The 25,814-nt window shown below is 35.3% G+C and overlaps 1 protein-coding gene across 1 annotated transcript in view; it reads right to left on the minus strand.

Moving 5' to 3' along the window:
• Positions 1-15,874, minus strand: part of LOC100248098 (membralin-like protein At1g60995) — a 36,093-nt gene extending 20,219 nt beyond the window's left edge. Inside the window, exons 1-4 of the mRNA XM_059740895.1 lie at positions 15,386-15,874; positions 14,019-14,081; positions 13,086-13,520; positions 10,101-10,182 (exon numbers count right to left, since the gene is read on the minus strand). Coding sequence (XP_059596878.1) covers positions 10,101-10,182; positions 13,086-13,520; positions 14,019-14,081; positions 15,386-15,538 — 733 coding nt within the window. The 5' untranslated portion in view covers positions 15,539-15,874. The remainder of the gene's footprint in view (positions 1-10,100; positions 10,183-13,085; positions 13,521-14,018; positions 14,082-15,385) is intronic.
• Between the last annotated feature and the right edge of the window lie 9,940 nt (positions 15,875-25,814).

Consider the following 25,814-nt stretch of genomic DNA (forward strand, 5'->3'; position numbering starts at 1 on the left):
CCATTGGACTTTGACACAGGTTGTTTAATCTAGTAGGTGTGATTTGAGTCCCTCCAAGGAGCCTTGAGGACATGTTGGTTATTTCTTTTAAAGGCTTGGGGAACTCATTAAGAGGCAAGACACTTTGGCAAATTGCTTGCCTTACTTTGATTTGGATGGTGTGGCAAGAAAGAAACAATAGGATCTTTGAGGATAAAGGGAGAACGGAAGAGATGGTTTGGGATTTGTTCCGGTTTTATTCTTCTCTATGGGCTTCTTGTATTGAAGCTTTTAGAGGAGTTCCTCTAAGCATTCTACAACTCAATTGGATTGGGGTTTGCGTTTCAAGAGTTTGAAGATTGATGGGGTTTCTTTTGTTTTTAGAGTTCTATTGTTGGGTGTTTTTCCTTGGTATTTGTGTAGAAAGGACCTCTCATCCTTCCCTTGGTTTTTTTCTCTTTCTTTTGTCTCTTTTTTCTCTCCTGTATTCGTTCTTTCATTAATATAATCTTCTTCGTTTCTGATCAAAAAAAAAAGCATCCCATCCTTTTTTAACACTTTTCATAGACTCCACGTTGTTGCCCCTTTGATGCACCAGAACACTAACCACTCTTGTCCTATCAAACTTCTTCATTTTGATCTTCCCCCACTCATTTCTGTTCATTAAACATCCTTATTCACTTAACCATCAGAGTTTTGTTAGGAATCAATAAACCCCAAATACCCAATCCTTAGTAGAGCATATCAGAGTCCAGCTTTTTCCCCTTTTTTGATCAAAAAGGACAAATTCACTGCATTGAATGCAAAAGGCAAAGGAGGACAGGAATCCTCCCAAAAGGTACAAAACTAATGGAAAGATACCAAGCTAGGTGGGTGGCAAGGGGATATACATAGACCTATGGGATTGACTACCTTGAGAAATTTGCTCCAATTGCGAAGACAAATACAATAAGAATGCTCCTGTCATTGGATTCACATCATAGGAGGAATCTACAACAGTTTGATGTTAAAAACACCTTCCTACACAGCAATCTTGATGAAGAAATCTACATGAAAGTCTCTCCCGGTTTTGAACCACACTTGGAGAGGGGCAAAAAAAGTGCGTAAGCTCAAAAAGGCATCATATGGGTTAAAACAATCTCTTAGAGCTTGGCTTGGGAGATTTTCCAAAGTCATAATAGCTATAGGGTACAAGCAAAGCCAAGGAGATCACATGTTGTTCATTCAACATCCAGCCTCAAGCATAGTTCAAAGTCGCGGTATCAATCATTGACTCAAAAGGTCCCAAGGCACATCAGTCTTGGTATCTTGTATCGGTATCTGCCGACATGCAAAATATGTTCATTTAAGAGCTTCAAAATTTTCAAGAGAATTGCTAAAATTATTAAAAAAAATAAATACAATCATATAGACTAAAAAAATTAATAAATATATAGAGAGAACATTATCTATACAATGATAGAAGCATGGATTTAAAAAAAAATTATTTATCACCTCATACTAAATATTAGATAAAACTAGTAAAAAAAAGAATTTATTTTTTATAATAAATTTTTTTAAATTAAATATTTTGAAAATTTAAAAAAAATATATATTTTCAACCATTAAAAAATAACCATGTATTACCTTTAAAAATATAAACATCATTCTCCTATCAACTATAATCTAAATAAAACCATTATTAAAAAAAAAAAAAAAACCAAATATTGTATTAATTTTATTTTTGTTTGAATAAATAAATTTTTAAAAATAAATATATTTTTTTAGTATTTATATCCATTAATTTTAAATTTTTATATTAATATTTATATCCTATTTATTTCATATAAACTTAAATATTTATAATCATTTAATATATTCCCAAATACCCAATCAGAAGAACTCTCCTGTTTCAGTTAAAAACCTCTCTCTTCCGTTTCTCTCCCCTAAATACCCAATCAAAGACCTCTTTCCCATTTCAGTCAAAGACCTCTCTCTCCCATTTCTCCCACATTTCTCTGCAACATGCCCATTCTTTCCCATTTGAGTCAAAAACCTCTCACTCTCATTTCTCTACAACATGCTCATTTCTCTGCAAGATACACATTTCATCTTCTATGTCGAACACCCATTTCATCTCTCAACCAACAACTTCTCACATCATCTTCGAGGTCTAAAGGTACTAAACTAGAGATAAATCAGCCATACAAGGATGCAAAAGCTTAGATCTAAAGGATGAAGATGCAAACTGAGACCGAGGCTTCGAACTTTTGTCCCAAAGTTCATCATTTTTGTGGATTTTGATTTTGACTCGATTATAGGTCAGTATCGGGCATGGCCTAGACGGATACAACTCAGCTGAGTCATACCAATCTCAGCCGAGATTTTGAACTCTAGCCTCAGGGGGAGTCACGATCCTATTAGTGACATTTTAGTAATAGGAGATGACTTAGAAGGAAGAGAAGCCTTGAGAAAATGTTTAATTAAGGAATTTGAGATAAAGGCACTTGCCAGATTGAAATACTTTCTAGGTTTTGAAGTAGCTCACCCTAGGTAAGGAATTTTCATATCTCAATAGAAGTATGTGTTAGATAAGCTGAAAGAGACAAGTAAAACAAGGCGTAAACCAACAAAAACACCTATTGAACAGAATCACAAACTCGGAGAGGCTCATGGAGACACTGTCATGGACAAGGGCATATATTAAAGGCTTGTTATGAGACTAATTTAACTTCCGCATACCAAACCGAACATAGCATATGAAGTCAACATTGTGAGCCAATTTATGCACAATCCCAAAGAAGTTCATCTTCAAGCAATGTATCGACTTGAAGAGAACACCAAGGAAAGGAATATTGTTCAAAAAGGGAGAGAGGTTAACACTTGGCCTACACTGATGCAAACTATGCAAGGTCTCCAGCTGACGAGATCCACATCTAGTTATTGCACATTCCTTTTTTTTTTTTTTATCAGAAACAAATATATGTATTAATCAAGAATAAATAAAACATGAGAAGGATGATAAATCCTCCCCATGATATGCAAACTTGATCAAAAAGACCTAAGTAAACATCCACTATACAAGGAGGGCTATACAAAGGGTACAAAAAACCTATACAAATATAACATCTCCTAACCCTATAGACCCAACCCTAGGGAGTACATATCGAAAGCCAACCAAGCTGAATTACATTCAAAGGATAAGGTTTAAAAACATCTGTACTATAAGCCCAAAAAGAAGCATAGAAATGAAGCAAATCTCACATCATCTCCGACGTCTTCCAAGTGTCTTCAAAAAACCTAGCGTTCCTCTCTCTCCACACAATCCCCAACAAAGAGAGACGCGATCCTCCAAAAAGTAAGAAGCAGAATTAATTGCTTGATCAAGTGCAAAGCTTGAATTTAGAGCAATGGTACTGTTGAGAGAGAGAGAAAGAAGAAAAACCTTAATTCTCATTCATGTAATGTCTACTTACAATTGAGAGATATATATATACAAGGCTAGGAGTCCTAACTACCATACATGTGACCTATATTAACAAGGAAAGATAATATACTATAAATACATTATATTCAACACTCCCCCTCAAGCTGGAGCATATACGTCATATGCACCAAGCTTGTTACAAATATATTTAATCCTAGGACCTCTGAGAGATTTAGTGAAGATGTCTGCTAGTTGATCATTTGAATTGACAAAACTTGTAGCAATACATCCTGATGCGATCTTCTCTCTAATAAAATGACAGTCAACTTCAATATGCTTGGTCCTTTCATGAAAGACGGGATTGGATGCAATATGTAATGCGGCCTGGTTATCACAGATGAGTTTCATCTGTTCATCCTTTCCAAATCTCAACTCCTGAAGAAGATGTCTCAACCATATGAGTTCACATGTTGCCAAAGCCATAGCTCGATACTCGGCTTCAGCGCTAGATCTGGCCACTACATCTTGTTTCTTACTCTTCCAAGATATTAGATTACCTCCAATAAAAACACAGTACCCTGAAGTGGAACGTCTATCTGTGGGTGAGCCAGCCCAATCTGCATCTGTGTAACCAACAACTTGAGTATGACCTCTACTCTGGTACAATACACCTTGGCCTGGTGTACTTTTGATATATCGAAGAATACGGATTACGGCATCCCAATGGCTATCACATGGTGACTGTAGGAATTGACTAACAACACTCACAGGAAAAGAAATGTCTGGACGAGTAATGGTGAGATAGTTCAATTTACCTACGAGCCGTCGATATCTCCCGGGGTCTCCTAAAGGCTCCCCCTGTCCTGGTACAAGTTTGACATTCGGATCCATAGGTGTGTCTACCGGTTTACAGTCTAACATACCGGTTTCTTCCAGGATGTCTAAAGCATACTTCCTTTGGGAAAGGACCACACCAGAACTGGATTGAGCTATCTCAATTCCCAAGAAATACTTGAGTTTCCCCAAGTCTTTGGCCTGAAAGTGGGTAAAAAGATGTTGCTTTAGTTTCTGAATACCATCCTGATCACTGCCTGTAATGACGATGTCGTCCACATAAACAACCAGATAAATACACTGCCCCAAGGAGTTATGATGATAAAAAACTGAATGGTCTGCTGTACTGCGAAGCATGCCAAACTCTTGAACAACAGAACTAAAACGGCTAAACCATGCTCGAGGAGATTGTTTCAAGCCATATAGAGAACGGCGTAACCTGCACACTAAACCAGACTCCCCCTGAGCAACAAAACCAGGAGGTTGCTCCATATAAACTTCCTCGGCAAGATCACCATGAAGGAAGGCATTTTTAATATCCAACTGATAAAGAGGCCAAGAACACATAGCAGCCATGGAGAGAAGCAAGCGGACAGAAGCAATCTTGGCAACAAGTGAGAATGTGTCACCATAATCAGAACCATAAACTTGAGTATAGCCTTTAGCAACTAAGCGGGCCTTAAGGCGATCAACCTGACCATCAGGACCAACCTTAACTGCATAGACCCAACGACAACCAACTGTAGATTTACCAGAGGGTAAAACAACAAGATCCCAAGTGCCATTAGAGTGCAGAGCAGCCATTTCATCCACCATTGCCTGTCGCCAGCCTGGATGGGAAAGAGCTTCATGGGTGCTCTTTGGAAGAGAAACAGAGGATATAGCAGAAACAAAAGCAGAATAGGGTGAAGATAATCGATGATAACTCAAAAAATTGTAAATAGGATGAGGATTACGAGTAGAGCGAGTACCTTTCCGAACAGCAATGGGTAAGTCATTAGGAGAAGGCAGAGCCGGGGCAGGTGAAGTCGAAGGGATAGGAAGTGAGTCAGCAGGTGCCTCAGGAAAAGGGAGAGGAGCAACGACACGAGGGCGACGATGATAAACCTGAAGTGGTCGAGGGGGCATAGCATCAGGTGGGGAGACAATGGGAATGGGCAAGACTTCAGAAACAGGAAGAGACTCAGAAGTGGTGGAAAAGAATGGTAAGTCCTCAAAGAAGGTGACATCAGCGGAGATAAAGTATCGATGAGTCTCAAGGGAATAACAACGATAACCCTTCTGAAGTCTGGAATATCCCAAGAAGAGGCACTTCATGGCTTTGGCGGAAAGCTTGTCCTGTCCAGGAGTGAGAATATGAACAAAGCAAGTACAACCAAAGACACGAGGAGGAAGGAAATAAAGTGGTTGGTCAGGGAAAAGAAGGGAGTGAGGAATCTGATCGTGTAAGACAGAGGAGGGCATACGATTAATCAAATAACAAGCGGTAAGAACAGCGTCCCCCCAAAAACGAAAAGGAACGTGACTATGGAGGAGGAGAGTACGAGCTGTCTCAACAAGATGTCGATTCTTGCGTTCAGCTACCCCATTTTGTTGAGGAGTATGAGCACAAGAAGACTGATGAAGAATCCCATGATGAGACATAAACGAAGTAAATTGGGCTGAAAAATATTCCCTGGCATTGTCACTGCGTAACACACGAATAGAAATATTGAACTGGGTTTGGATTTCAGTATAAAATTTATGGAAAATAGAGAATAACTCAGCTCGATTTTTCATTAAAAATAACCAAGTACATCGAGAATAGTCATCAATGAAAGTGACAAAATACTGAAATCCTAAAGTAGACGCAGTCCGACAAGGACCCCAAACATCAGTGTGGACAAGCTCAAAAGGAGACTTTGCCCGATTATTCAAACGCTTTGGGAACGAGACACGAGTATGTTTCCCAAGCTGACATGACTCACACGGAAGCGACGACAAAGTGGAAAAACGAGGAACCATCTTCTGGAACTTGGAGAGACTAGGGTGGCCCAGACGATTGTGAATGAGGAGAGGAGCATCAGTGGAAATGCAAACTGCAGGAGATGAATCTGAGGTGAGGTGATAGAGGCCTTGAGACTCACGTCCTATGCCAATCGTCTTCCCCGTACTCCGGTCCTGCAAGGTCACAAATTTATCAGAAAAGGTAATAGAACAATTAAGAGTACGAGTGATTTTGCTGATGGAAATAAGATTAAAAGGACATTCAGGAGTATAAAGGACAGAAGTGAGAGGTAGAGAAGGCAGAGGAAGGGCCAAACCAATACCTTTAGCCACAGTTTGAGAACCATTAGCTAAGGTAACAGTAGGTAAATCAGAGGTAGTAGTAATAGAGGAGAAAAGATCCTTATTACCAGATAGGTGATCAGATGCTCCAGAATCTAGAATCCAGGGTCCAAGAGAAGATGTGTGGGTAAGGCAGGCAGAGGCATTACCAGGCTGGGCAACAGAGGCAATAGAAGCCTGAGATGTCTGAGATGCGGAGGAGCTCGGAGGCTGAGGCAGCGGAGAATCAGAGGACTGGGCCATATGGGCAGTGCGAGGAGGTCTTCCATGTAACTGATAGCAACGATCGCGAGTGTGGCCAAGTTTATTGCAATAGGTGCAATGAGGACGTTGGCCTCTACCTCGGGTACCACTGCGTCCTCCTCGAGAGGTAGTTTGAGAAACTAACACAGAAGAATCTGAAGCGCTATCAGATGGCAAAGTCTGAGTGGACGAGATACGGAGGAGGCGAGCAAACACATCATCCAAGGACGGAACTGATGAACTACCAAGAATCTGATCACGAATAGGCTCAAGATCCGGACGGAGGCCAATAAGAGTAAGGACCATGAAGAACTTGTCAAGCTGTGTTTGTTGAGCCCCAACATCAGGAGTAAGAGGCATCACAGTCAAGAACTGCTCTTTAAGAGAGGCAATCTGACCAATATAAGTAGATAGATCCAAGTCCTGTTGGCTGAGATGGACAATAGCAGAAGCCACCTTATAAAGACGCTGGATATCATTCGTGTATAATCCTTTGGCCTGAGTCCAAAATTTAAAACAAGTTTTATAAGCCTGAAGATGAAGAAGAATCCGGGGATCAACCGATTGCCATAATACACTACATAACTGTGCATCTATCTTCCTCCACTGTACGCGGTCAACCTCAGGGATATCTGCCTCCTGGGTAACCAAGTGATCCTCATATCCTTGACCCATAAACCAAAGTTCAACAGAGGCAGACCAGGAAAGATAATTTTCACTGCCAACCAATTTCTCTGAGGTAATCATAGGAGATCCAGAGATAACGGAGGTAAAGATCTGATTTTTGGTGGTCATATTCACGTATTTGGATCGAAGAGAGCCCTAATACGGCTTCAGATTGCGGCGTGGCACCACCGAAAAAGGGAGACGGCCTCAGATCGCGACGTGGTACCACCAGAAAGGTAGAAGAACACTTCCCAAGGCACGTGCAGGGATTGGGGTGGAGAGAAAGTAGCCGGAACTTCGCCGGAAAGGCTGTTTGGAGGGCTGACGGAGACAAAAATCCCCAAAAGAGGTACGTGCAGGGCTCGGATGGGAGAACCAGGTAGGTAGGGATGCTGGTCGGCGGCAGACGAGGCTGGAGGAGGAGGCGCGTCGCCGGAAAAGGCCTCACACGCCCTCACGCGCCGGCGCGTGAGATGCAGTCGCCGGCCGGAAAATGGCGCGTGGCCGGCGCGTGGATCCTCTTTTGGTGCCGGTGCCTTCACAAAAGTTGGAGATCTCCTCCAGGCGCTCCTTCTGGTATGGTCGGTGTCGGAAAAATAGGTCGCCGGAAAAGTTCGCCGGAAAATTTCGCCGGCGGTGAGTGGTTTCTAACGACGTTCCGACTGACCGGAAAGTATTGGGAGATGGGGAAGGTGACCGGAATGAAACACGGTCACCGGAAGGTTGCCCGGAGTTGATGACACGGGAAACAGGAAAGAATTAGGTTTTCTTCCCTAGCTCTGATACCATGTTGAGAGAGAGAGAAAGAAGAAAAACCTTAATTCTCATTCATGTAATGTCTACTTACAATTGAGAGATATATATATACAAGGCTAGGAGTCCTAACTACCATACATGTGACCTATATTAACAAGGAAAGATAATATACTATAAATACATTATATTCAACAGGTACTAACTGTGAGCTTTTATGGCTTAAAATAATTCTAGAAGATTTAAACATTAAGAGGGAAGGACCTATGAGACCCTATTATGACAATAAATCAGCGATCAATATTACCCATAATCCAAGGCAATCATAAAAGAAAATTTGGATAGTGGACTGATTTGCACCCTTTTTATATCCACTAGAGGTCAACTTGCAGATTTGCTAATCAAAGTTTTAAACAGTGTTGTTTTTCATACTATCATTGGCAAGCTGGGAATGGAAAACATCCACTCACCATCTTGAGAGGGAGTGTGACAAAACCTTATTTCACATAATAGAAGATTGAGTGTAATTGTAAATATCATTAGCCTAGATTAGGCTATTTCGGTAGAGAAGTAATCCCCGTTTTTAAAGATTCAAATTAGGATAGAATCAACCCCTAAATTATAGGGATTTAATATTCAATATGGGGTAGAACCTGCTCTTATTTTCTAGCCTAGAATCGAGCACCTGTAAACTACTAAATGTTCTATATAAGTATATATTGCCTAGGGTTGTAAGACTTCGGTGGAAAAAAGAAACAATTTGATTTCTTCACAAACTGCCCCTCCACTCCCTTAAGAATAAAGCAACTCAAAACCCCCATCATCACCAAAACAAATAGGTAAGATGAGGGCAGATGCCTATGCCTAAGGCCATGCAAACTCCATAGGGAAACCATTAACCAATGAAAATTTGATAATAGATTATAAAACCTGAATTAACCCGTATTTTATACCCATTACATAAATCTTTGAAGGATTTCTCATCTTCTTTGTAAATATAACAAATTTGTTGCTTTGGACTCAAAAGGGACAAGGGTAAAAAACAAAAACCAAACCCTTAATTTACATGGCTATAGCATTCTCAATATCCAATTTACAAGCCAACCCTATTAGCAACTTAATCTGAACTCAATTGCTTCATTAGCAATAAAAATAACATCAAGAATTGCCTACCCTCCACAAATGAGTTTAGAAACTTCAACACAAGTTTCCCAACCTCCTTCATAATATTAACAATAACATTAGTCAATAGCTTATACTAAATACCCACCAAACTTGCCAATTTGGTCATTAGTATCTTTCATACTAACCCTTTTTTTCTGTTTTTGATAGGTAAGCAAAAAATATATAAATTAATAGGACCTAACAAAAAAACAACTGGCACACCAAGGTGCACAACTAGTATACAAAGGCCACTATATGACATAGGAAAAGAGGAGAAAAACAGAAAATACCCCTCCCATCAAGAAACACCCAACCAATCAATAAAATCAAATACACACATTGAACCCCCATTTATACACAACCTAGCCCAACACTATAAAAATGCAAGAATGTGTCATTTGCAATTCCTAGTACAAATGTCGTTTTCAACTTCTTTGTTTCGTACCTATGTTTGAAAAGCTAAATAAGAAACAAAAATGCGATTCTAGAATTTCTTAATTCTTCTCTAGGATGGACATGCTTGACAAGGCCATAAAGGTATTGGTCCATACCAAATGTATGAGAATGGTATCAGGGAACATGAACTGATAACTTATAGCTATGCCATGATTTCTTTCTTTATTCACAAATTACCTACTTATTGGCTAATATTTAGGAGATGCCACTGTTATGTTAGCAACATGATGTTAAATGGTGAAAACAAAAAACAAAAAGTATAGTCATTTACCAGCCATTAAGTTAAGCTTGTCCAAATGAAGTATCCGCAAGCACTTGGGTATATCAAGATTCAAATGTATACCTGCTATATTCTGCATAGAAAAGTGTAACTTCAGGAAATAGAACTTCAAACCATGATACAAGAAACTGAGCTAATAATCAAAGAAAGAATGCACTAAGCATGTAATATTTCAAAGTATATGCTTGTGCCCCTTTCACATAAAGATTTTAAGCCCTGCACTCAATATAAAATCAGGGGAAAACAATTAAACATCCTTTCTTAAGCTTTAAAAAAATTAGAACTGTCCAAAAGTCATTTGGAGCACCAAATTTAATATTTCTTTTCTTTATGACAGATTAAATATTTTCTGGTCTACAATGAAGGAATTTATGCCCACTAGTTTCCACATCGATGTTCATAGCTCATCATGCAAACTCATAAGCTAGAATTTTCTAAAGGTTACGACATGTATGAGTCTGTCCACAACCAATTTCTGACACTTCCACTCATGAATAGCAAGGAGTATCAAGCCGATCCACTTTACTGCAGGCATCAAATTTAGAAACTGCAGTGTCCTTAAATCAATTGGAGTTGGGAAGTTAACTTGAACATTTTTACAACTTTCCACGATCAGGATGTTCTAAAATACATGACATAACAAGTTTCTTTTTCTCAATTTCATGCTTTGTTCCTTTCATGGAAACCAATCTGTATGTGTGTGTATGATAGCCAAGAAACAAAATGTATTAAGAGGTGCCCAACAAAAGAGGAGATGCAACCTAAGAAGGTTGCTGGATCCTTCAGAAAGGGTAAACAAACAAACAAAACAAAGCTCCAAGTATACAACAGGCACTTTATTGCCAAGGATCAACAGGCAAAGAATCATCCATGAAAGAGACAACGGATCTAGCTCCCCTTTTTGGTAAAGAATCCATCTCCTGATTAGTTGATCAAGGATCCCATGAAAAGTGTATTACCATTTTTTTTTTTTTTTTTGATACACAATCAGGAAATATATTAACAGCACCTGCCGCCTAGCAAAAGGGCGCACCAAAGTATAAAAAATGCATACAATAGGTGTCTAAAGGCATAATACTACCATGAGACTAGAAACATGCAAATTAAGTTTATATATGTAGAATACTTTTTTTTTTTTGATAGGTAAAACTCTACTTCTTTTTATATATCTAGAATACATATTACTACATTTGAAAATAATATTTTCTTAGTAAATTAATAAAAACACTAAGGGTCTATTTGGTAGTGGAAATGAAAATGGTTTTCCAAAAACTTCTCGTCTTCAAAGACGAAGACAATCAACATGTTTGTTTTTGGATTATTCAATCATCAAAGTGCCTATATTCCGAAAATGTCAAAAAGTATCTTAACATTTTCTAAAAATGAACCATATTTAGAAGATTTTTTTGGAAACATGCTACCAAATATGTTTTCTGTGTGATTAAATTTTTTTCAGCAGAAAATAGTACTTGTTCATAGTACCAAACAGGCAGCAAGCTTTGCTTAAACTTCAGGAGCTTGTAGTTTCAAAAAGTAAGTTTTGATATCTTTTTTTTAATATATAAGTAAAGAAGAGTAAATAGATTAAAAAGAGGCACCAAAATAGTGACCCATGAAATACAAGATAAATACACCCACCCTCACACAACTCAAACAAAAAGAGTTGCCAAAATGGAGGTACAAAAAACATATATAGAATTGTAGGATTTTATTTGTGCGTCTCTACACTAGTGTTCCAGCAACTTGTAAAGTAAGATAACATGAAACATGTTGGATTTGCATTCTCATATCTGTATGCAAATGGTTTATTGAAGCCAAATTTTACAACATTATGGCATATTCCCCAGAACATTTTATTTATCTTATCCAATGATCAAACCTTTTATGCATCTCGTTTCTCTAAGACATGTAGCATGTCTCCAAGCCAACCAGATGAAATCATCAGCATAATAGGGGCAACCTCTTGACCAGATTGATCTGTGCAAATTACTTTCAGAAAGTTGCATCTACAGTAATATGCTACATTTCCAAGCAAAACAGGACATAGAAGCTACCTAGTAGTGTGTCTTTTTCAGAGGAAACTGAATCTGTATTGTAAAGGTATATGTACAAAAGAACAAACGATGAGAAGCCTTTGGGGCTGATTTTCTCTGCGAGGACCCATCTGTCGGAGGGCTTCATGAACATAATTAGCAAACCCAAATAAATACCACTTGCAAGAACTAAGAAGTGGTTTCATCATGGAAGCCATATTTATTATTATGTTTTTAATATCTATAAAATTCAAAACTACTCAGAACCGTTCTCTTTTATCTTCCATTTATAATAATTTCTGTTTAAAAATAAATAATAAAATGAGAATGCAATGCTAAGGCCATATGCATCAGCAATACCAACTGCCAGGCTTCCTGCCATTTTCTCATGAAATTAATAAGCTAAAAATCAAAGGTAGAAAAGGCTGAGATTCAAAATAGGACACACACATGCACAATTTCAATGGCAAGGTAAAGTATTGACATAAAAACATAGTGATTGTTAAGTTATTGGATTAAAAAGAACATGTTCAGAGCAACTGTGGTGTGATAACTGCAACTAAATGAGGATTCATGTTTTCAAAAAAGGGATAAAAATAAAGGAAAGAAAGAAGAAAAGCAAACATGTTAGTAAAAAGGCACCGAGATATGATGATAACCTTGTAAAAATATAGGTAAAATAAGTTGAACTTGCACATCATAATGAAGTTGATATTGCTGTTTGCTTTCTCCTCTTGTAACAAGTTATTTTGTTGCCACATAAACATATGAAAAATACAAAAAAATAAATAAATAAATAAATAAAATAAGAAGAAGAAAGAAGACGCCGAAGAAGAAGAAAACTCACTCCAATCGCTAACAAAGTGATATACTAATCAAAAACAATGGCCACCCACAAAAACTATATATCAATAAGAAAGAGCTTTTCCCAGATATTACTCACCCATAACTTTTGGAAACTTCCTAGGATTTGCAATGCATGCCTCCAAAAGAATGATAAACGCCTGTACCACTTCCTACAGAAGTGAACCAGAGCTGCTTTAAATGATTCCTTGGCTGATACTGGAAAACTAGCCCGTGGCTCCTCTTTATCAATTTTAATGACTGCATCATCAACTGCTGGCTTAGAGCTTTTACTGTTGGTAGAGCTTTCTGCTTGAGGTTCAAGGTGTTCTGTATCACTTCTCCAAAATTTCAATGCCAATTTGCCCCTTCTAGCACCTGAACCAATCCAATTTAACCAAACCTTCGCAGCCAAAAACGTCAATCCATCTCCATCCACATTAACGTTCAAATTGTCAGTAACAGTTTCCTTGTCAGGAACATTGATTGCTTTATATTCTGACTCATTTCGTGACCACAGGCCAGCACTAGTTATCTAACCCAATAGGAAAAGGTGGTTAGCATATGCATCATAGCCAGTAAAATACACATTAGAATCTCAAAAATAAGTCAAAAGGTCTGTTAAAAACAAAAAGATGCATACTTGTCCATGTCTCTGAATAACTATAATGATTAATGATGATTTATGATGAAAGGGTTAACCAAAAAATATTGAATAAACTAAATAGATGAGCATAGTTATGGCACCCAATTTGAGTTTCAAATAAAGCAATCCCCAATAATCCCATAAACTAACAAAAAACAGCAGGAATTAATGAAAATTGAATTAAGGTAAGCTTGGAAATTTTAATTCAAAAATTTAACCATCAGTGGTGGATTCTCCAACCCACCAACTAAAGTTTAGGTGCAAAGCAGCTCAACTTCTTTGGGAAGTAAATTGAGAAATTTGCAAGCAAGAAATACAAAAGAAAGGAAAAAAGGGAAATAGGTAAAAAGAAGAAGCTTAAGTTACAATACCTAGTAGATCATATACCTTAATTTGAATGAGCTGGGCTTCTGTTGTTTCAACTCCAGAGAACTCACTGGAACAACCAGGCTTCATACACAGAAAAATTAAGTTTTAAATTAGAAGGTTCAAAACCTATTAGAAACATATCATTATGGAACAAAAAATGGAAATTGGCATGATGAAAATTAGGTAGAAAGTAGAATGCATCTACAGAAACCTCAACCAGTTAGTCTCAAATTTTCCAATCTCAAACAGCAAGACCTAAACAAACTCAGAAAAAAAAAAAGGAGCGTATTCAGACTAGGGGCCTTGCAAATTCATCATTCTGTTATTATTAATTTGAATTATATTCCTATTTTCTGCTATCTTTTACGAGACAAAACATTAACAGCTGAATCATAACCTTGGATCATTTGTACCATTATCATTAGCTACATCTATTTTGAAAGAAAGATAGTCCTATATAGCACTTTTCCAGCAAGGACATGTTTTTCATGGCATGGTAGTGCAGAAAAGCCCCTTCTAGAGAGAGAGAGAAGAGATGGGGCAGGTACTTTTTATTTTTTAGCCCACTTGGAAAGCAACAGAATATATCGTCCCCAAGATCCTTTTCTTTTCTTTTCTTTTTCTTTTTTAATCTTTTTTTGACTGTTGGGTGGAATAGAACCTCTAGGCCTCAAGGGGCATCCAAAAGCTCGGTTTTTTAAGCCCAAAAACAACCAAAACTACAGGTAAAGCACGATCAAATGATTGTTGGAAACTTATGTACCAATTTCTTAATGCCTAAACACAGCCAAAACCAAATGCCAAGCATAATTAAATGATTTTTGGAGGGTTACTTATCAATTCACTCTGATAACAGAACATACTATTCATCATTTCCATGTTTTTTTGAGCCTCAAATGCAACTAAAAACTACATGCAAAGCACAATCAAACAACTTCCAGCTGCTTATCCACCAAATTCGCACTGGCAACAGAATATACCATCTCCTAAATAATTTCTCAAGCCTAATTACATCTGAACCAGTACGGAAATAATTATTAACAATTCGCCAGCCCCAAATAATATATACAATCCCTAAAATCCAATTTTCAAGCCCCGGCTACAAAGGAAACAATACACAAAGCATGGTTAATCACTGTTTCAGTTTCTCATTTTCCAAAGCTGGTCATCCCAATTAATAAACCTCAAACCCCCAAAAAAATTCCAATTTTCCAAATTGCGAGAATTCAATAATGCAAAATTACTCAATTAAGCACAACAAACACACAACACAAAAACCAATTGGAATCACAATCGCAATAACCTTAAATTTGAAAAACAACAAACTTTTCCAACAAAACCCATAAATAACAAATAAATTATAAAAAAAAAACTCCAACAAGCACCTGTTGGACGTAATTGGCGTGCATAACAACGAGAATACAAAAGAGAGTGATGGCCACAAAGAGGTAAATGTATTCGAGAGAAGCTCTGACTCTGGGAGTCAGCATCTGGGAGAAGCGCTCCTGAACCCTAATGAAGGTCTGTTCTGGATCCATCTCTGCCTCTCTCTCTCTGTCAAACTGCAGGGCTTTTCCTCTTGGGCATGTGCCCTAGTTGTTTAGGGCTAGGGTTTGCAAAAGAGAGTGATAAAAGAAGCAGTCTATGTGCGCTTTGAGGATGCAGGGTTAGGGCGTTGAAGAGGTCGCAAGGCGTTGAAGAAGAAGAAGAAAGAAGAAGAGTAGTGGGGCCGTGGGGGCGTTTTCTTGCTTTTATTGTTGCCACGTGGCGACTATGAGTTGCAAAGTTGTGGGACCCACTGTTTTGTGCCAATCCCTTCTCATTTTATTAAAAAATTCTTCAGTTGTTAAGAGTAGCTAATTGAGAGTGTTCAGTGATAGCCGTGATTCTCCATCAACTGTGTATGAAGTTGAAAGCAATGTTTTAAAAAATTGGAATAGATGATTGAACCGCATGGAATCTGTCACGTGATAAATATATTAATTTTATATTCTTAAAATTATAAAAAAAATTAATATATTTATCAAATTAAATCATGGATCAATAAAATTTACTAATATTTTAAATTCTATTAAATAAAATAAGTATAATATTTAAATTTGAAAATATATACTAAAAATGAAAGAAAATTTTTCTTATATGTAGGAAGTTATATACTTATATGCTTGTAATTCTATTGTTTTATAATTCTAAAAAATAATTATATATATATATATATATATATATATATGTATATATAATTATTATTATAATTTTTTTTATAAAAAAATTATGTTATTTTATTTATTATTTTGTAGATTTAAGCCATACAACATAAGTTGACTAGTGGAGTCTTCTTCACCCCTTTAATCAAAGTTGAAGCTCCCACGCATTACATTTGGTGGACTTTTCATTAAATGGTCCATTATCCCCGTTGTGAAGCAAAAGGTTTAGGTGGACCATTATCCAAAAAAGAAAAAATAACTTAAAAGATACACTGAATCAGTTCAAGATCCAATCAATGATTTCATCAATTGAATTGGTCAATTTAATTCGATTTTCAAAACATTAGTTGAAAGTTTGAGATATTGTTATGAAACTATCTAAATGTTGAATTGACATGTCTAATTTGATTTTTAAAACATTGGTTGAAAGTTTGAGATCTTGTGTCATCTTGGGGAGCGGGGAGGGGTGGAGAAATTCAATTGCAAAAAAGGTAAGCGATACATGTGGAAAACCACTCATAGAAAATAATGTTACCCAAAAACTTTGTGGATGTAAAACTCAAAGGATCAAGAGATAATAGAGCTCAAATCTACTGGATTGAAGAAAAGATACACAGAATTACTTGACAAAAGCCATCTTTAAGGCTTACACCTCATAACCTATATCATTCTCATTTTTGCAATGAAATGTCATACATGTTCCCTAGTGGACTCTTTAATGCCTTGAGGTGATGTGGATCTCACTCATGAACCCAAGAAAAATTAAGAAGTATTTTTGAGAGTATCCAGATACAAGAAAGCTAATAATCTTTCTTCCAAAATTCGCATATATATCAAAAGTCATCTTTAAGGCTTACACCTCATGACCTATATCATTCTCATTTTTGCAATGAAACGCCATATGTGCTACTTAGTGGACTCTTTAGTGCCTTTAGGCAATGTGGATCTCTCTCACAAACCCAAGCAAAATTATGAAACATTTTGAGAGTATCAAGATACAAGAAAGCTAATAATCTTTCTTCCAAAATTCACACATATATATAGATAGATAGATAGATAGATAGATGAAACCTTAGTAGGCCAAAAAAATTTCAAAAACTAAATTCCAAAAATGGAAAAAATTCTAGTGGACCAATTTTTTTTCAAAAAACTAAATTTAAAAAATGGAAAGAATTAAGATATCATTGAATTAATTTTTTGAAAATTCTACTACAAATGCTTGAGTATTGGGTAAGAGCGTTTGAGAGCAAGTTTAAGCTCTTGAGCATAGGTTCGAGCACTTTAGTGCTCAATCAATTATTTCTTTTAAAACATATAACTTGAAACTCATTTTAAATACCTTAAAGTCCACATTATGTTGCTTGTTCCAAAGTATTAGCATTTATGAATCTTTTTATGCTTACCTACACTATCTTTAATTGAATTTGTAGTTATCTCATGTTTTTAATAGTGTAAGTCACAAGAAAAAATAAAAAGTCTAAGGATGAAATGAACAAAATTGTTAAACTTAAACTAAACAATTTAATGTACTAACTATTTTCTCATTTGGTAATTTTGTAACAAAATATAGATTATTTAAACTTTTAATACTCTCATGCAAAGTTTGCAAATCTCTTAATATCACTTATCCAAACAAATCATCATAAAAGTTGATGATCTCTCAATGTCACTTGTTCTAATCAATCATTTTATAATTTGATCTTTAATGTTCCCAACCCATTAGACGACTTTTGAAGCATGGAAGCATGTGATCTACACACACTAAACCAAGAATACTTGTGAAAAGTAGCATGTGGAAATAGATAAATATATAAACCAAATAAATATCAACATCTAAACAAATCTCTTCTTTTTTTTTGTCACAAAATTGACAATGTAAAAAATATAGAATGATAAACACATGAGAGACAATAAAAACATGGAGATATAAGATATAAATTAGTTCAAGATACAATCAATGAAACAAAACAATCTACCCAAAATACATCGAAATCAAAACACCAAGTTTTGTACTAAGTAACTCAACCTCTTCCCCTAAGGCAAGAATCGAGATTCATGTAAAAAGGTGTGATATTTTGGGTGTTGATGATAAGGTGGGTGAGTCAACATAGACTTGGAAACCTGAATATGGTTCTAAAAAGGGCACTCAATTCCTAATGCCCTTAACTAACTAGTTAGGAGTCAATGGCCTTGATGTTTGCTACATGGGTTAGAATGGATTAGCACCGTACGTTGCATCCACCTATGAAAAAAATGGGAATTGAAGAAAAAGATTGTGACTGAAGTTCTAAGTTAAGCATGGTGCTCCAAAGATCCATAGGCTCTTTTGACCTAAAGATCAGTGAAGTTTAAAACCTTAATGGCAATGACTTTTATACCTAGGTGCTAATGAACTCTTCACCAAAGGTTAGTAAGGAAGATTTTTTAGCAGGGGTGATTTTCAGAATCTTTGGGGAATTTGGGGTATTGGCCCTTAGCATATTGGACTTTGAACAAAGGATTGATGAAGGAACTTAAACAAAGCAAATTGTCAAACTTAAACAAAGTAAATTATCTAATCAAGCATATTTTGCTCCTTCTTCATTGTACTTTGCTCATTTTTTTCATCAACATTACTAGGGGGTTAGCAATGGCTTTGTGGAGGGTGTGATTGATGTTATATCTTACATGATAATAAGGGCAAAAATCATCTTAAGTTTGATGTTAACATTAAAAATGTTTTCGAACTTGTTAAGTACATGTTACCTTGTGTATGCTCAATTTTATCACATTTTCCATTGGTTGTTAATGTTTACAAGTATTTTTCATGAATAATTATGATATTGGGAAGCTATTAGATTATTTAGAATGCAATAAAGAGGTATGAGTAGGGTCGAAGGATCAAAGTGACATGAAGATCAATGATGTTGTCTTATTTTGATCAAAATGTCAAGTCTTGATACTTGAAAATTAGAGTTTAGGGGCCCCTATGAAGGTATCTCATGCACTTAATGATGGAAGTCATTCTAAGTTAAGACAACCAATATTAAACCCTTAATATTATAATTTGGAAAGGGAATAGGTAGTGTGTACTTTAAGAAATTTGTAAAGAGGTCCAATTAACAAGTACGTGGCGTTAGGTTAAATTAAGTTGGGCTTGGGTTGAAAATTCTCCAACTAAAAGCACCTATAAGTAGTCTTGGTTGAGTTACCTTGATTGAGGGTTTTTTTATAGGACAAAGGGAGCCCAAAGGATCCCCTTATGGTTAACACTCTTTCAAATTTTGCATGTTAAATTTTTAGGTCAAGTTCATTTAGTTTTTCCTTTGTTTTATAAAAAAAAATCATAAACCATTTTCTCAAACCTTTCAAACCTTTTCATCTCCCCTACATCCTATGATCACCTTTTTGAGGTTTAACACCTAATTCATTGGGATTTTGAAAACACAATCAACTCTTTATACTTAGGGAATTGCATTTTAACATAAATATTAGGGAACAATCAAGTTTTTGGCATGGGAGAATGCATTATAACGACTACAACTAATTTTAGTAAATGTTTAATTGGTTGTGATGTTAATCACAACCTGTTGAATTTTTTCCAGCTTCATTTCCTTTTATTTCATTTTTTTTTCAATTGTACATATTAGTTTCAATTTTCCTTATTCAATCATTTAGTGATTTTGGTAGGTTTTTTGGACTGTGTTACTTGAGGTGTTGTATGTTTGTGGCTAACTTAACTAGACCAAATTAGACTAGAGATAGTCAAGGCCGATTGGTTAGATTCGTATCAACCCTTCCAGCATAGTTGAATATGGTAGCAATCATGGTAAGAATAAGGGGAATGAGAGTTCTCAAATTCAAACCCTTAGAGATTACCTCCAACCACTATGGCAAGTGCTTCTTCATGCATTGTAATTCCTTATAATTCTTTATCATTTTATATAATTATGTTTGGTATGATTCAACTACTACCCAAATTTTTAGGACAGGGAGAATCCTTGCATGAATCTTAAAGAATCTTTATCATTTCCTTTTATTTCATTTTTTGTTTCAATTGTACATATTAGTTTCAATTTTCCTTATTCAATCATTTAGTGATTTTGGTAGGTTTTTTGGACTATGTTACTTGAGGTGTTGTATGTTTATGGCTAACTTAAATAGACCATATTAGACTAGGGATAGTCAAGGCCGATTGGTTAGATTTGTATCAACCCTCCTAACCCTTCCAGCATAGTTGAAGATGGTAGCAATCATGGTAAGAATGAGGGGAATGAGAGTTCTCAAATTCAAACCCTTAGAGATTACCTCCAACCACTATGGCAAGTGCTTCTTCATGCATTGTAATTCCTTATAATTCTTTATCATTTTATATAATTATGTTTGGTATGATTCAACTACTACCCAAATTTTTGGGACAGGGAGAATCCTTGCATGAATCTTAAATAATCTTTATCATTTCCTTTTATTTCATTTTTTTTTCAATTGTACATATTAGTTTCAATTTTCCTTATTCAATCATTTAGTGATTTTGGTAGGTTTTTGGGACTGTGTCACTTGAGGTGTTGTATGTTTGTGGCTAACTTAAATAGACCAAATTAGACTAGAGATAGTCAAGGCCGATTGGTTAGATTCGTATCAACCCTCCTAACCCTTCCAGCATAGTTGAAGATGGTAGCAATCATGGTAAGAATGAGGGGAATGAGAGTTCTCAAATTTGAACCCTTAGAGATTACCTCCAACCATTATGGCAATCACTTGCATATTCTTAGTGCACTCTTGTAAATCATCCTAGCTTTCTCTTGTACTTGAACCATCCTTAAGCTAGGTTGAGAGTTTCATCTTTGTGTAAACTGAGTGTGAAAGCCTTCAAGTGGTTCAAATCTTGAAGAGATTGTGTAAGAGCCCATTGGAGCCGAAATCCAAGTGTAAGAAGATTGAAAGATTGATTGAAGTTTCAAGATTAGTGGAACCCTCACTCGGTTAGGAGATTGAGGAGAGTGGAGTAGGCAAGGAAGTGTCGAACCACTATAAACCCGAGTTTGAATTCTCTAACTTTATCTCTTTCCTTTATTTATTTTGTGCATATATTATTGTGTGGAAAAAGATTTTGAAAAACCCAATTCACCTCCCCTTTTGGGTATTTTCCTTAATTATTCATAGCCTTTGTTTTATCAAAAACCATTATTGGAAGATTGTTGGTCAAGACCAACATCCTCCATGACCAAAATATTGTGAGGAATGAACTCAAAAGGTTTTCCTTTATGATTCAAAATTGCACTTCTTTCCTAGGAAGGTTCAATTAAAATTGGTTAGCCCCTTCATTGAAAATCAAAATTTCCCTCATGGAGTTTGATTACTACTCAAAAAGTGCTATTTGATAGCTTGTAATTAATCCTTTTAAACACTTTTGAGTAGTAGTTATTGTCTTTTAACCCAATTAACATGTTAAGGACCCTTGCAATCATTTCTAATCAAATTGTGTAAGTTTTGGTGTTTTTGTTAGTAATTTGATCACCAAAACTATCCAAGATTGAGGAGAGTTATTTGGAATCCATGGCAAAGCAATGAAGAGCTCAAATTCATGAAGAACCAAGCTTTGGAGCTCCATAGCCCTTTGCCAAAGTCGTTCAAAGTATGCAAGGAAAGAGCACTGGAGAGAGGAAAAACAAAGTGAAGAAAACAGAGGAAAGCCAGCTGCAGTCTTCATGTGCACTTTTGGAGCACTTCCCGAAGTCCATTTTCTACATTCTATATACCATTTCAAAGCTCAGGAAGTCAAGAATCTAATGCTTCAAACGGTGTGCGATTCGGAGTTGAAACGAAGAAGTTACAGCCATTGCAAGCAGATCACTCCAAAGTGTTGCGAAATCAGCCTTTTGTTGCGAGAATTTCGCAGCCTTTTTGTACAGTGCTATGGAATTCCTCCTGAAGCTACCCGATACATGCCGCAAGCTGGAACGCTGAGAACCTCAAGGTGGAAGCCAATTTCGCAGCCCTGCGAGTTTAACTTGTTGTTGCGAAAATATTTCGCAGCCCTCTTGGGTGTCTGCGAAATCTCGCAGACACCATTTTCACCTGCGAAATGGTTCCTGAAGCTTCCCGATATTTTCCACCGACTCTTTTGGATATTTTTCTTCAGATATTTTTGTATAAATTTCCATTTTCTCCTTGTATTCAACCTCTCATGTACTTCCTTAGCTAGGAAGTATCCAAGGAAGGGTAAATTACCTTCCTATATAAACTCTCTTGTAAACACTCTCAGGAGACGCAGGATCATATATGTAATCCAATATATAGAATATACAGAGCCTTGCTTTGTTTTTCCTTCTCTTTCATTTTTCATTTCTTTTTCTTTCTAGCCAACCAAACTCTGAGGATTTTTCCACAGAGGATGAGAGGCTAAGCTTTTTGTCTCTTGGAGTGAGGAAAGCCGGGTAAGTTTCCACATACATAATTTGGAAGTTTTGTTGTTTTAGTTTTTAATGAAGAGAAAGTGTGACCCGTTAATGGTTTTTATCTTTTTAGTTAACTTAAAACGCCTTTAAATCACCTGGGCCAACACTTGGTAAGGCAAGTGATTTCCAACCATGGAAATGCACTAGTTTACCCCTTGCGAGCCTTTGGGAGGTGACTTGAAGGTAGGATTTTCTAGAATAGCCAACACTTGGTAAGCTTTTGGACTCCAAGGAGACATCCATTAGTTATCTCTTGCGAGCTTTTGACGGGTAATCCAAGGTTAAAGATCATCTTGAATGGCAAGTGCTCGTGAGAGGCATGAACCATTGCAAGGTGCATCAGTGAGAGGGATTTAGTGTTTGAACCCATTAATGGGAAGCATCTGTACAACACCGGTTAGAGAATTAACTATATGTTAATTCTCTAATGCGAGGAAAATAAACAAGTGACCGGAACTCTCCTTTTTGTATGAGGAATCTGAGCCTAGTGATCTGAAACTCCAAGAAACACTTTTCTTTGTAAGTAAAATCAGTTACTATTTTTTGTTAGTTTAAAACCGAACTTTTTCCATTTAAACAAGTTTATGTTTTCTTTTAAAGCTAACCTTGAAATGAAAAGGCACCAATTCAGCTTTGAATTAATATCATTTGCAAAGTGAAAACTCATCCCAGTGAACGATCCTAGAGCCACTATGCTATAGTAGCTTTGTCTTTGCTACCCTAGTTCATGGTGTAATAGGTTATAAATTTTGTTGATTACTCCCTCAATCAAAGAGCACTAGCTGGACACGAATCAGCTGAGACACCAAGTGGGCACGAATCAAATGGTGCCGCTGCTAGGGACGAATCAGAGTTGTTGGGTTTCTAAATTCCAAGAATGGTAATGTGTTCAAGGTTAATGGCCAAAGAGTCAAGCCCTTAGTAGGAGTAAAGGATGGGAAGGAATTCCCCTTTGAAAAGCAATGAAATGGAGGCCAATCATTAGCCCAAGTGAGCTAATTCCAATTGTATATAATTAGGAAGATGGGGAGTATGTTTCTTTTTTTTTTTCTTTTTTTATGTGTTTAATTTATGTCATGATATGCATTTGGGTAGATGTGATTTTTTTTTTTCTCACCCTTCTCCTTTCTTGCTTAAGCTTTGTTTGTAATATCATGCACCTTTCAACAATTGTCAAAGGGTGGAGCATAGCTAGGTTAGTGGGGAAGAGTTGTTGAACAAGGTTGAGGTATTAAGGTTACACCTAGGTTAGTGCAAGTATTTGTTAATGTTGCACCTTCATTTTAAGCATGGTATCACTTTTAGTTGCTTTGTTCTTAAGATTTACTATAAGTAGCTTGTTTTAGAGCGTTTTGTTTTCTTATTAGTTTTTAAGATTGACTACTCAATCACTTTGTTTTGGTGTTATTTAAATTGAAAATAAATAAGATAGAGGTGCTCAAGTAATTTGAAACAACTTCATAAGGAAGAGTTTTATTTATATATACATTTTATACTCCTTTGAAATAGATTAACATATGATTTAAAGAAATATATATATAATGAGATTTATCATTCATTTAAAGCTAAAATGATGATAAATAAATAGATTAAGGGAAAAGAATAAATGATAAAATATAAGGATGACCATTTTAAAAAAAAAAAAATTCCACTTTGAACTTAACCAAGTCAAACCACCTTAAGTGAAAAAAATACTTCTTGATCCTCAAGTAAATTAATAATAATTTTATCATTACCATGATATCAATCTAATATTCCTTATCCAAATATCTTATCTTCTTATCTATTTCCATTAAACTTAATAAAAACATTTTTTTAGATAAACAAAAATAAAAATATTAAAAATACAATTAAAACCAAAAAACTTAAAAATTAAAAATATAAAAATAAAATACCAATTCCCATTACAAATTAGAGTCTATTTGGTAGTGACTTTAGGAAAAGCTTCTAACCTTTTTAACACTTAAAATATTTGTCATTCAAGTGTTAAAATGACTAAAAATGTTTTTTTAGAATCACTATTAAATACACTCTTAATCTCTTTCCTTTTTTTTATTTTGTTTTTATTTATATGTATATATTTTTTCTATATCTAATTCTCTAATTTTTCGATTTATAATTCTATTGTTATATTTTTTTTTTTAAATTAAAGAAAATAAATATTAAAAAATTAAAATTAAAATTATGATAAAAAAAACTTAAAACCAAAAATATAAAACTAAAACACAATTCCCATGAATTAATCTTTTTTTCTTTTTCTTTTTATATATATAAAATTTGACATTTTTCTATATCTAACTCTCTTGTTAAATTTTTATAAAAGCTTAAATAAAATACGAAATTGTATATAACTAAATGTAAAATTTCATAACTTAAAATATTTTAATTATTTCTTGATGCTAGCTCTTTATTAAAAAAATAAAAATAAAATAAAGTAAAATAAAATTAAAAAATAAAATTATATAATATTTTAATCTTGACTTAAAATGCATCACTGTTCTATACTTATCTTTCTTTATTTCTCATTTCTTTCCTCAAATTTTTTATTTATTTATTATGAATTCGTTGTTGCAATTTTATCTGAGTATAGGCATTAATAGAGTGGTGGACTATGAAAAATTATCAACAACTTGAAGATTATGCAGGATATTTCCACTTGAGATGATCCATGCGTTTTTTAAAAACCTTAAAAAAAATATTAAAATTAATGAAATCACTTATTTAAATAAATAGAGATAAATCTTTCCATCTACTTCATTTATAGTGGTGTAGATTTTCAAATATAAAAAAAAAAATTAATAGAAAATAAATTATCCAAATATATATATATATATTAGAATGTTTTGAGTTTCAAAAAATTGATTGCTCTCTCTGCAAGATAACATTAGCAAATTGAGTTTGATTTCTTATCAAATTAAAGGATTAAGTTTGACCTCTTCTTTCTTAAAAGAAATGGGATACTTTAAATAAATACAATTACAGTTAAAACAAATAAAAACTTAATATTTCAAAAAATCTAAACAAAGTTATTTAAATAAAATAATAGAATGAAGTCACACCTCAATGGAGCTTCAAAAATTTGTAATTTTACTGTTTTATCTCCTTTTACTATGTATTACGACAATCAAGCCACCATTCACATTATATATAATCGTGACCACATGAAACATATA

The sequence above is a fragment of the Vitis vinifera genome, chromosome 12 (assembly GCF_030704535.1).
Source record: "Vitis vinifera cultivar Pinot Noir 40024 chromosome 12, ASM3070453v1".
In the NCBI taxonomy this organism is placed as follows: Eukaryota; Viridiplantae; Streptophyta; class Magnoliopsida; order Vitales; family Vitaceae; genus Vitis; species Vitis vinifera.